The 13,698-nt window shown below is 43.9% G+C and overlaps 1 protein-coding gene across 1 annotated transcript in view; it reads left to right on the top strand.

Annotated features, from left to right (window-relative positions):
* The window catches only part of bmp5 (bone morphogenetic protein 5), a 143,901-nt gene extending 132,864 nt beyond the window's left edge, over positions 1-11,037 (top strand). The window contains exons 5-7 of the mRNA XM_033021707.1: positions 4,067-4,143; positions 8,347-8,457; positions 10,366-11,037. Of these exons, the coding sequence (XP_032877598.1) occupies positions 4,067-4,143; positions 8,347-8,457; positions 10,366-10,515 (338 nt within the window). The 3' untranslated portion in view covers positions 10,516-11,037. The remainder of the gene's footprint in view (positions 1-4,066; positions 4,144-8,346; positions 8,458-10,365) is intronic.
* The last annotated feature ends 2,661 nt before the right edge of the window (positions 11,038-13,698 follow it).

Below are 13,698 nucleotides of genomic sequence, written 5' to 3'. Positions count from 1 at the left end.
AACATTTGCCCACACCCAGCCTATCCAAGTCACCTTGCAGTCTCCTAGCATCCTCCTCACAGCTAACACTGCCCCCCAGCTTAGTGTCATCCGCAAACTTGGAGATGTTGCCTTCAATTCCCTCATCCAGATCATTAATATAAATTGTAAATAGCTGGGGTCCCAGCACTGAGCCTTGCGGTACCCCACTAGTCACTGCCTGCCATTGTGAAAAGGACCCGTTTACTCCTACTCTTTGCTTCCTGTTTGCCAGCCAGTTCTCTATCCACATCAATACTGAACCCCCAATACCGTGTGCTTTAAGTTTGTATACTAATCTCTTATGTGGGACCTTGTCGAAAGCCTTCTGAAAGTCCAGATACAACACATCCACTGGTTCTCCCCTATCCACTCTACTAGTTACATCCTCGAAAAATTCTATAAGATTCGTCAGACATGATTTACCTTTCGTAAATCCATGCTGACTTTGTCCAATGATTTCACCACTTTCCAAATGTGCTGCTATCCCATCTTTAATAACTGACTCTAGCAGTTTCCCCACTACCGATGTTAGACTAACTGGTCTGTAATTCCCCGTTTTCTCTCTCCCTCCCTTCTTAAAAAGTGGGGGTACGTTTGCTACCCTCCAATCCTCAGGAACTACTCCAGAATCTAAAGAGTTTTGAAAAATTATCACTAATGCATCCACTATTTCTGGAGCTACTTCCTTAAGTACTCTGGGATGCAGCCTATCTGGCCCTGGTGATTTATCGGCCTTTAATCCATTCAATTTACCCAACACCACTTCCCGACTAACCTGGATTTCACTCAGTTCCTCTATCTCCTTTGACCCGCGGTCCCCTGCTATTTCCGGCAGATTATTTATGTCAACCTTAGTGAAGACGGAACCAAAGTAGTTATTCAATTGGTCCACCATATCCTTGTTCCCCATGATCAACTCACCTGTTTCTGACTGCAAGGGACCTACATTTGTTTTAACTAATCTCTTTCTCTTCACATATCTATAAAAACTTTTGCAGTCAGTTTTTATGTTCCCTGCCAGTTTTCTTTCATAATCTATTTTCCCTTTCCTAATTAAGCCCTTTGTCCTCCTCTGCTGGTCTCTGAATTACTCCCAGTCCTCTGGTATGCTGCTTTTTCTGGCTAATTTGTACGCATCATCTTTTGCTTTGATACCATCCCTGATTTCCCTTGTTATCCACGGATGCACTACCTTCCCTGATTTATTCTTTTGCCAAACTGGGATGAACAATTTTTGTAGTTCATCCATGCAGTCTTTAAATACCTGGATATCGGTCCCCCTCAGGTTCAAGTGCAACCCATCCTTTTTGTACAGGTCGCACCTTCCACAAAAGAGGTCCCAATGATCCAGAAATTTGAATCCCTGCCCTCTGCACCAGTCCTTCAGCCACGCATTTATCCTCCACCTTGCTCCAATCCTACTCTCACTGTCGCGTGGCACAGGCAGTAATCCCGAGATTGTTACCTTTGCTGTCCTACTCTTTAACTCCCCTCCTAACTCCCTAAATTCTCCTTTCAGGACCTCTTCTCTTTTTTTACCTATGTCATTGGTACCTATATGTACCACGACCTCGGGCTCCTCTCCCTCCCCTTTCAGGATATCTTGGACACGTTGAGACACATCCCTGACCCTGGCACCAGGGAGGCAAACTACCATCCGGGTCTCCTGACTGCGTCCACAGAATCGCCTGTCTTACCCCCTAACTATATAGTCCCCTATTAGTATTGCTCTCCTCTTCTTTTCCTTACCCTTCTGAGTAACAGGACCGGTCTCTGTACCGGAGGCCCGGCTGCTGTCGCTACCCCCAGGTAGGCTGTCCCCCCCAACAGTGCTCAAATAGGAGTACTTATTGTCAAGGTGTACAGCCACCGGGGTACTCTCTAGTCCCTGCCTGTGCCCCTTGCCTCTCCCAACCGTGATCACTTGCCTGCCTCCTGTGGTCTTGGAGTGACCACCTCCCTGTAACTCCTATCAATGACTTCCTCGCTCTCCCTGACCAGACGGAGGTCATCGAGCTGCTGCTCCAGGTTCCTAATACGGTCCCTTAGGAGCCCCATCTCGATACACCTGGCACAGATGTGGACGTCTGGAGGGCTATCAGGCTCCATGACTTCCCACATCTGACATCCAGAACAGTAAACTGCCCTGGCCCTCATACTCCCCTTACCTAGGATACAATACAAAACAAACAGCTACAATACAGTACAATCAGCAGGGATCTGACTCCCAATCAGCTGCTCCCTCTTGTCTGCTTCCACCAATCAGCGGCTTCCTCAAACCCACTTGTTTTTGAAGTGGAACTTGGAACGTTGCAGATTTCAGCTCCTCATCCCTCTGCGACCTCTCCATCGGCTCTCGGGCCTCTGTAGAAGCAAGCCCCGCGCTCCTCTTTAAATCCTACCGCTCGGGTGTAGCTCCTCCCTCTGCGACCTCTCCAACGGCTCTCGGGCCTCTGTAGAAGCAAGCCCCGCGCTCCTCTTTAAATCCTACTGCTCGGGTGTAGCTCCTCCCTCTGCGACCTCTCCAACGGCTCTCGGGCCTCTTGATGGGCCGAATAACCTATTTCTACTCCTATTCATCATGATGTTACCTTATGAAACCCTTCTTCAGATTCGAAAGGGTGACATTTCGGGTCGAGACCCTTCTTCAGACCGGCAGTGAATGATCTTCCTTACTACCCTGTGAAGATCACTGCGAGTATGGTCAGCAAATTGCAGAAGGCAGCAAATTTGATTGATTTACTAAACATAGAAACATAGAAAATAGGTGCAGGAGGAGGCCATTCAGCCCTTCGAGCCAGCACCACCATTCATTGTGATCATGGCTGATCGTCCCCTATCAATAACCCATGCCTGCCTTCTCCCCATATCCCTTGACTCCACTAGCCCCTAGAGCTCTATCTAACTCTCTCTTAAATCCATCCAGTGACTTGGCCTCCAATGCCCTCTGTGGCAGGGAATTCCATAAATTCACAACTCTCTGGGTGCAAAAGTTTTTTCTCACCTCAGTCTTAAATGACCTCCCCTTTATTTTAAGACTGTGGCCCCTGGTTCTGGACTCACCCAACATTGGGAACATTTTTCCTGCATCTAGCTTGTCCAGTCCTTTTATAATTTTATATGTCTCTATAAGATCCCCCCCTCATCCTTCCAAACTCCAGTGAATACAAGCCTAGTCTTTTCAATCTTTCCTCATATGACAACTGGGTGCAATGGGCCGAACTGGGCCAAATGATGTTCCATTTTGATAAAAGATGGGTCGTGTGGATTGTTGGGGGCAACAATTAAAGCACGTCTTCCCTGTAGGTGTATCAATAAACAAGGCTCGGAAATCCAATAAGAAACTGCAGATGCTGGAAATTGAAATATGAACCAAAAACATTGGAAACAATTAGCAAGTCAGGCAGCATCTATGGGGAGAGTCTCTTTGCCAGAACTGGGAAAGAGAACAAAGATAAAGAATGAAAGAGAAACAAGCACATACAGGGAATGATAGCACACAAAGGGAATAAGTATCAATGGTCCCTTTCTGAAGAGATTCCATCAGCTTCTCGCTGGAGTTATATTGGGAAACTGGTGGGGCCCAAAGAATGATCAGAGCTGGCACATTTAATTTACACCTACAAGTTGGAAGTATTAAATATAGGGAGGCACAGTGGTACAGAAGTAGAGTTGCTGCCTTACTGTGCTGGAGAACCAGGTTGGATCCTGACTACGGGTGCTGTCTGTACAGAGTTTGTACGTTCTCCCAGTGCCCATGTGGGTTTCCCACACTTTAAAGACGTACAGGTTTGTAGGCTGATTGGCTTCGGTAAAACTTGTAAATTGTTCCTAGTGTGTAGGGAGCGAAACTGAGATAACATAGAACTAGTATACGGGTGATTATTGGTCGGCACAGACTCGATGGGCCGAAGGGCTTTGTTTCCATGCTGTATCTTTAAACTAAACTAAACAAAATGTCTTCATCACATCGGATGCACAGGCAGATTGTCAATGCTGCCATTATATGCAGACTATTGACTGATGCTTACCTTTCACTGAACAGATTACAACACCAGCGAGCAGAAACAAGCCTGCAAGAAGCATGAACTCTACGTCAGTTTCCGGGATTTGGGATGGCAGGTAACACATTTAGTTTTCCTTTCTGTCTCTGTAATGTGTTTGGAGTATTGTTTTAAACAGAGGATGTGTTCTAGTCCCTTCTCAAGATGGAGCAATCAATGTAGATGACACAGAAAATTTGTTGAATTGAATTCAGTGGGAAAGGTTGTCAATGTATACGGCAGGATATAGATCCTGCTATGGCTTTAGAATTGGACATTTGGGTGGAGATGTAATTTAATCTTTTTAGTTTTAGTGTGGTTTTAAACTGTTTAATCTGTACAAGTGTTCGGTGTGTATTTTGCAAGAGGAAACTATGCTTTAAATGGTAGGACCCTCAGAAGCATTGATCTATGGAGGTATCTTGGGATGCAAGTCCAAATCCTAGCAGAAAATGGATAGGGTGATAAAGAAGGCATGGAACATGCTTGTCTTCATCGGTCAGGGTGTATTTTTGTGTATAAACATCATGAATTTGCAGCTTTATATATCTTTACATAGGTCACATTTGGAATATTGTGTGCAGTTCTGGTCGCCACATGACATGAGAGGGTGCACAAGAGGTTCACCAGGATCAGTGCCTGGAATAGAGAGTATTGGCTGTAAGAAGATTTAGTACAAACTTGGATTGTTTTCTCTGGAACATCGGAGCCTGAGGGGCAACTTGATAGATTTACATAAAACATATACATAAAACATATGGATGAGAGGCATAGAGACAGTTGGAGTCTTTCTTCTCACAAAATGTCACAAACTAAAGGGCATGGGTTTAAGGTGGAAGGGGGAATGTTTAAAGGATATCTGGGAGGCAAGTTATTTGATGCAGGGAAAGGGAGATGCCTCGAATGTACTGCATGGGGCAGTGGTAGCAGCAGATATGATAACAATGTTTAGAAACTTATAGACAGATAAATGAACAGGCAGGGAATGGAGACCATGTGCAGAAAAATGGGATGAAGTTACATTGGCATCAGTGTCGGCACAGTAATGAGGGACTTGTTCCTCGGCTGCATCGATCTATGTTCTATGGTCTACTTTCCCCGAATGGGCCTGTCCCACAGGCAGTTTTTCAGGCGACTGCCAGCGACTACGACAATGGAATTCACCGTAGTCAGCACCGGCGACAACCTACATCATCCTGGCAACAACCTACGACAGCACCTACGTCAGGAGTAGGACATCAAAAACCATAGCCGTGAGCACTGGCTCGTCCCAAGGCTGTGTCCTAAGCCTCCTGCTGTTTAGTCTGCTTACACACGACTGTACTGCTAGACTCAACAACAACTTCATCAACAAGTTCGCTGATGACACAACAGTGGTGGGTCTCATCAGTGACAATGATGAGTCGGCGTACAGGATGGAGGTGGAGCTGCTCACAGGATGGTGCAAATCCCACAACCTCATTCTCAACGTGGGAAAAACTAAGGAGATGGTGGTTGACTTCAGGAGGGCGGGAAAACAACACCATACACCTCTGCACATCGATGGAGCTGATGTGGAAAGGGTCAGCAGCGTGAAGTTCCTAGGACTCCACCTGTCAGATGACCTGACGTCCACGACCAGCAACACAGCACTGGTCAAGAGAGCCCAGCAGTGACTACACCCTCTCCGAAGACTACGGAAAGCAGGTCTCCCCACTACACACCTACGAACTTTTTATAGGGGGACAATCGAGAGAACATTAACCTACAGCATCACTTCCTGGTTCGGGAGCTGCAAGGCTTACGAACGGCACCAACTAGACAGGATTGTGAAGACCGGCAGCAGGATTATTGGTGCTCCACTCCCTTTCCTGCTGGACATATACAGGAAGAGATGTATCAGCAGAGCCATCTCCATCATCAAAGACCCATACCACCCATCACATCACATATTCTCCATCCTGCCATCTGGGAAGAGGTACAGGAGCATTAGCTGCAAAACCAGCAGGATGCTCCTCAGCTTCTTCCCGCAGGCTATAAGACTGATAAACGGACTTTGCCCCCTGCCAAAGTATCGCGCACCGACCACCAACCTGGACACACTGCAGCAGAGCCACTGTCGTGCCGCTGCCGATCGGAACGCCTGTTGATGTTTAGTAGAGAGTAGAGTGTTTAATTTGTTCATGATATATGTATTTTTATTTCTATTTATTTTTTACTGCACACTGAATGGACACTGGTTGAGCAACGTTTTTTTGTTTCCTCTGGGTATGTGAGTACTCAGGAAAATGACAATAAAGATATACTATGCTATACTACTACAAGCTATGACAAGCCCACGGTCACCGGCTGTCGCCCAAAAGTTTTGAACATTTCAAAATCCAGCGGCAACCAGAAAAAATCTACGACTCTTTGGGCGACTGAGGAAACTACTCATGACCATACAGGTGACACCCCAGTGACCGTGTGGCGACTGCCTAGACGCCGGCCGTCGCCTAAAATATCGCCTAAGTGGGACAGGCCCTTAAGACCCTCCTCACAGAATTGACCGGTTAGTTTGATTTGGGGATTTGACTGTGGGGAGAATGCAGGACGTTTCCTGCCAGCTGTCTCACATCTCGTTATGTTACATAGCAACATAGACAATAGGTGCAGGAGTAGGCCATTCGGCTCTTTGAGCCAGCACCGCCATTCAATATGATCACGGCTGATCATCCAAAATCAGTTCCTGCTTTCTCCCTATATCCCTTGATTCCATTAGCCCAAAGAGCTAAATCTAACTCTTGAATACATCCAGTGATTTGGGCTCCACTGCCTGCTGTGGCAGAGAATTCCACAGATTCACAACTGTAATAAATTGTATATTAAGGATGCTGGCATCCAAGCCATGGCACTGTGATGCTAGGGCCATGCCACACGTTATTACTATATGGCCATGATGATGATGGATTTTCAAACTTATGCCATTATATATCGTTTTTTGTTACCCTGTTGCCCCAATCATGCTGCATTCTACAAGAGGAGAGCAGAAACTGAGTAGTCTGCAGTGAGTAACTCCCCTTCAGCCATCCCAAAACCTCTCTGCCATCAACAAGGCTAGCCGCTTGCATGAAGTAAATGTTACTTGCACTTATCAATGACCAATCTCTCTGCCCTGGTCCAATCTGTCTAATCAGTTAAAATCGGGACCAATTCATCACCAGCCTCCATTTTCAAGAACAGCTATTCTCACTCCTATGAGTGTTTTTTTTTGCCGAAACATAGCTTAATGTGTGAGCCTGATAAAGGCTAACCTTAACCACGCTTAGGCTCAGCGTGAGTGGTGGCAGTAAGGGTGAGTGAACAGTGTGTGTTGCTGGTGTTTGCAGAAGGAGAATTTCCCATCTTACTGTCCAGCCAACACGTGCTGTGATCGTACCTGTACCCTTCCATCCCGGAACAAATAATCCCTGCTTAAATGTGTATTGAACACTTGCTAACAAATTCTGGTTCTTGTATTTCACCAGGCAAGCTGCCATCTCTCAGATCTCTGTATATTTGGTTTAATTTATGTTAAAGAGAGACTTTGTCCTCAAATTGGATAGGCATATGGATGAGAAGGGAATGGAGGGTTATGGTATGAGTGCAGGCAGGTGGGACTAAGGGAAAAAAATTGTTCGGCGCGGACTTGTAGGGCCGAGATGGCCTGTTTCCGTGCTGTAATTGTTATATGGTTATATGGTTAAAACAGAAGCTGAAAGGTGAAAGGTGAAAGGCTTGGATAGAGTGGATATGGAGAGGATGTTTCCATTAGTGGGAGAGTCTAGGACTAGAGGTCATAGCCTCAGAATTAAAGGACATTCTTTCAGGAAGGAGATGAGGAGGAATTTCTTTAGTCAGATGGTGGTGAATCTGTGGAATTCATTGCCGCAGATGGCCCTGGAGGCCAAGTCAATGGATATTTTTAAGGCGGAGATTGCTAGATTCTTGATTAGTATGGGTGTCAGGGGTTATGGGGAGAAGACAGGAGAATGGGGTTGAGAGGGAAAGATAGATCAGCCATGCTTTAATGACGGAGTAGACTTGATGGGCGAATGGCCTAATTCTGCTCTACTGTGACCAAAAAAATAATGTGTGTGCTATCAATATTATGCTGACCATTGAAATTTGATCCAAAGTACACTTAAGGCGCACAATCTTAAATGATTTGGTTGAGAGAAATTGCAATATGGAAAGGAGTTCCTGTATTTTCCAAATCAAAATGCATTTTCTTAAAATCATTTTCAAATAGCAGGCATATGATTTTCTTAAACTGTATTTCCAGGACTGGATCATAGCACCAGAAGGATACGCTGCTTTCTACTGTGACGGTGAATGTTCCTTTCCACTCAATGCTCACATGAATGCCACAAACCACGCAATTGTCCAAACACTGGTACGTGTCATGCTCTTCATAGCTGGGATTTACAGATATTTTACAGATATTTTACAGATTTTACAGATATTTTACGCGATCTTTGTACCGGTGGATGAATTTATGCCTCTTTACAGGCAAGTTCTGAAAAACTATGAGGCAGAGATCTGTCATGGGTGGTGGCATAAGGCTGTGGTCTAGGATTGTATACCCATTGCATGCAATGCCAGCTTGTCAATATCACTGCAACAAATGGCGGTTTGGTTGTATTTGTGTATAGTATTAACTGATCTGATGGATAGCACGTAAAACAAAGCCTTTCACTGTGTCTTGGTACACATGACAATAACAAGCTTAAACGTAAACCTCAATGAAGTTAACGCCAGGTTCAGTATTCAATGAGTGGCTGGTTTGATATCACATGCTTCATGTCATTCCATGTAATGAATTTCTAGCCCAGGTAAAATGAATTAATTTTTTTGCTTGTTTATAATTGAAAATTAGGACTTAACCAGTCCTTAACCTTGTGCACATTGACTGACAAGTTATCCTGACAGTGCCTCTATTGTAGAAAAAAAGTGGATACTCACACAGAGGTTGGTGAGTAAAAGTAATGAGCTGAAAGAGTTGAGGCAGGTACTACAATAAGGTTTAAAAGACATTTGGACATATACATGGATCAGAAATGTTTAGAGGGAGCTGGTACCATTGCAACATTTAAGAAATATTTAGACAGGTACATAGAGATAGGATAGGTTTAGATGAATATGGGCCAAACACAGGCAGGTGGGTCTAGTGTAGCTGGGACATGTTGGTCGATGTGGGCAAGTTGGGCCAAAGAGCCTGTTTCCACGCTGTTTCACTCTATAACTCGATGACTCTATAATATCAGCCAAACACGGCCGATAGTGTAGATGGGCAAGTTGGGCCGAAGGACCTGTTTCTGTGCTGTATGACTATGACTCAGATATTTGGATAGAACGATGTTGATGTCATTGTAGAGGAATCCTGCAGCTGTGATGATCTCATTATTTTTACATCTGCAACATTGACCCAATAAAAAGGAGCACTCAATCAATTCTTACATTACTCCCATTATGCTTTGATAGCAGGCCTGAAATTTGTCATGTTGATAATTTGACAAAAGGGGGTAGCATGCCGATGTCATTAAAAAATCCTGTATTGCATACACGTTGATTTTTTCATCAAGAATATGAACTGACAGGATAGCATCTCTGGGCTTCAACTTTGGAAATTAGCCCACTACTGCAATGATGTAACACTTTGGTTCAAATGTTGATTCATACGTAACAACAATATAAGTCAAAATGGAGGGACCACATGAAATTGGTCAACTTGTTTTTTTTAGATGCAACAATTATTCTTGGCAGTATGCAGAAACAACAAACTGCAGATGCTGGTTAATGCACCAAAGGACACAAACTGCTGGAGTAACTTAGCAGGCCAGGCAGCATCTCTGGAGAACAAGGATGGGTGACGTTTCGGGTCAAGACCCTTCCGCAAAGTGATTATCAGGGAGGAGATGAAAGCTAGAGGAGGGGAAAGGCAGGGCAAAGCATGGCAGGTAAAGTATTCTTGGCATGTCAGAGAGACTCTGCATGGATCCCAACCCGAAATATCACCTATCCACATAGTTATCCACGGAGTTACTCCAGCAATTTTTTTTTTTTTTAGCAGGTTAATTGGCCACTGTAAATTGCTCCTAGTATGTGGACAAGCAGGAGAATCTGGAAAGGATGACAGGAATATGATGAGAATAAAAAAAATGGGATTAATGTTGGATTTGTATAGATGTGTAGGTTGGTGGCTGACATAGTCTTGGCGGGCCGAAGGGACTGTTTACAAGCTGCATCTCTCTGAGACTCTGAAAATCTATATTGATTTAAGGATTTTCTTTCCCTTTTGCAGGTTCACTTGATGTTCCCTGACAACGTCCCCAAACCTTGCTGTGCACCAACCAAGCTAAATGCAATCTCTGTGCTGTACTTTGATGACAGTTCAAATGTCATATTAAAGAAGTATAGAAACATGGTGGTAAGATCGTGCGGTTGCCACTAACATGAATTGAAGTGGAATGAGGATCCAATTAAAAAAAAGTCAATCCCTAAACCATCTTTAATATTTTTCCAAGTGACTCCAAATTGGGTTTGAAGGTGCTTCATGTACAGTATTATGTATATAGTACTCATTGTGCTTATAATTTATTTCCTTCAATTTAACTACTTTGCTACAGGAAAATAAAACAGATGTTCTCAGCCCTTTCTGGCAGAGTGCAAGACAAATGTGGTCGACTAAATATTTATTCAGTAGAGCTGAGAACTGGTACAATTCTAGACAAAGCTTTTCTATATGATACAAACATTGCAAAAAGGTGGTAAATGGTTTATTAACTTATCTGATTTCCTGCTATATATATTTTTATTAAACAGAGGGATTTAAAAATATTTTTACATCATCTCTTTCTTAATCTATACCATATAAAATATTAGAGATTAAAAAGTTGTCTCATATTTGCCATATCCATAATGTACTGTACATCTACAAACTTGCTGGCCATTATATAAACTATATTACAATTCCTTTGGAGATTTTAACTTTCAAAAGTGTTTCAATTAGTTGCTTGCATCTATTCAGCCCAGTAGTTTAAAAATATTCACACCTCTTTATTGAGATACTACAACAAAAATAAAAAAATACTGTTACAGAAAACTGGTTGTGCATTTCGGGACTGAGGTTTAACCAATCCAATCCTTAAAGATTTTAATTCAATTTAATAAAATCCCGTAAATTCAGCCTCCTTGGGTCTTTGGTGATGGCAAAGGGAGATTTTCCGGACTATTGGATGTGTGTTATTCCCATCCCCCCTCTCATCCCCCCCCCCCCCCCCCCCCTCCCATCCCCCCCCCCTCCCACTTGTTTATATAATCCAATGCAACTCTTGTTCACTTTCTTTCTAAGACATTACACATTAGAATAATAAATGTTCCAGCAAACCTGGTAAGTGTAAAGGGAGCATGGAAAATGGGGCTCTCGTGAGTTTAATGGGAGCACAGGAAACGGGGCCCTGATGCGCTTAAAGAGAACACAAAAAACAGGGCCCCGCTGAGTTTAAAGAGAACACAGGAAATTGGGCCCTGGTGAATTTAAAGAGAACACAGGAAATGGAGCCTTGGTAAAGTTAAAGGGAGCACAAAAATAAAACAAGAAAATAGCAGCAGGAGTAGGCCACCTGGCCTCTCAAGTCTTCCCTGCTAATCATTATGTTCATGACTACACTTTGTTCTTTAGAGCCTGCAATTCCACGAACATTTAATGAGTGTGGGAAACAGAACCAGCTGAGTTTAAGGGGAGATGGAAAACAGGACCCTGGAATTTTAAAGTGACTATGGATACAAAGGTGTCGGTTTAATTGCATGAAGTTTAGAGATAGAGTATGGAACAGGCCCTTTCGCCCACCGGGCCCATGCCAACTATCAATCACCTGTTCTCACTAGTTCTATGTTTCTCATCCACACCTTACACCAGGCAATTTACAGAGGCCTCTATTAACCTACAAACCTGCACATTTTGGGGATTTGAGTGGAAACCTGAGCACCCAGAGGAAACCTATGTGGTCGCAGGGAGAACGTGCAAACTTCACACAGACAGCACCCAAAGGCATGATTGAACCCGGGTCTCTGGCGCTGTGAGGTAGTGGCTCTACCAGCTTGTGCCACTGTGGCGTGGTGGCTTATTCAGGGAGTGTGGGACCAGCACTGGGTGAGTGGGATGCCGAATCTTTGGGATTTTTGAACGAGGAGATAGTGGATTATCTGAGTTTTACTGCACATTGAGCTTGACAAACTGCACAATTTACATTTTAACGTCAAATTCAGCTACAACCTGAATACAAAGCTGAAATACAAAGGGACGGACTAAATTCTTCATATGCACAGAGTCTTGGTCACATTCCATCTGGAGAGCTCTGTTTAATCTTGGTCACCATACTCAGGAAGGATCTATTAATCTTGGAGATGATAAAGCACAGATTCACCAGATCTAAAAGGATAGATTTCAAGATTCAACTGATGTAGTTTTTGTTAAGCAGGTGTACAAAGCGATACAAATCGATGGCAGGCAAATAATATTGAGGGACCCATTGCCAGAAGAGGTTTAAAGAAATGAGTGGTAATTTTCTGTTCCTAATACCACATCTCCCAGGCCATCTGGGGCAGTGTGGTGTAACTGCGAAAGCCTTTGTTTAATTTGTTCTTTCTTTGCACATTTCCCCGTGGCTAATTAATTCATGATTCCAATCCCCTCCAGAATTTTCTGAATTACTTTATAACTGCCTGATGCTGAAGAGGAAGTCCAAACGGAGGCAATGTGTAGGAAGGAACTGCAGATGCTGGTTTACACCGAAGATAGACACAAAATGCTGGAGTAACTCAGCGGGCCAGGCAGCATCTCTGGAGAGAAGGAATGAATGGCGTTTCGGGTCGAGACCCTTCTTCAAACTGAGTCTGGGGAGAGGGAGGGTGAGGCAATGGTTTTAGATGGAGTTACAGTCATAGAATCACACAGCGTGGAAACAGGTCCGTCGGCCCAACTTGCCCATGCCGACCAACATGTCCCATTTACACTAATCCCACCTGCCTGCGTTTGGTCCATATCTCTCTAAACCTGTCGTATCCATTTACCTGTCTGTTTCTTAAATGTTGCAATAGTCCCAGCCTCAACTATCTCCTCTGACAGCTTGTTCCTTACACCCACCATCCTTTGTGTGAAGAAGTTACCCCTCAGTTGTCTATTAAATCTTTCTCCCCTCACCTTAAACACTTGTCCTCTGGTTCTTGAACCCCTTTTGTTGGCCATTGCCTTACCTTCTCCCTCGTGATTAGTACGTTGCTGACAAGAGTCAAGAGAGTTTTGTTGTCATGTGTCCCAGATAGGACAATGAAATTCTTGTTCGCTGCAGCACAACAGAATATGTAAACATAATACGGAAAAGGAAATAAAATTCCAGTGTGTCTATGAACCATAGACCATATATATACACAATAAATAAACAGATAAAGTGCAATAGTAATAATAGACTGTTATTGTTCAGAGCTTATTTGATGTTGTGTTTAATAGCCTGATGGCTGTGGGGAAGAAGCTGTTTCTGAACCTGGATGTTCCAGATTTCAAGCTCCTGTACCTTCTTCCCGATGGCAACGGAGAGATGAGTGTGTGGCCAGGATGGTGTGGGTCTTTGATGAT

Source organism: Amblyraja radiata, chromosome 5, assembly GCF_010909765.2.
Source record: "Amblyraja radiata isolate CabotCenter1 chromosome 5, sAmbRad1.1.pri, whole genome shotgun sequence".
Taxonomy (NCBI): domain Eukaryota; kingdom Metazoa; phylum Chordata; class Chondrichthyes; order Rajiformes; family Rajidae; genus Amblyraja; species Amblyraja radiata.
The sequence above is the reverse complement of the archived record's forward strand: the minus strand, read 5'-3'. Positions and strand labels throughout refer to the sequence as shown.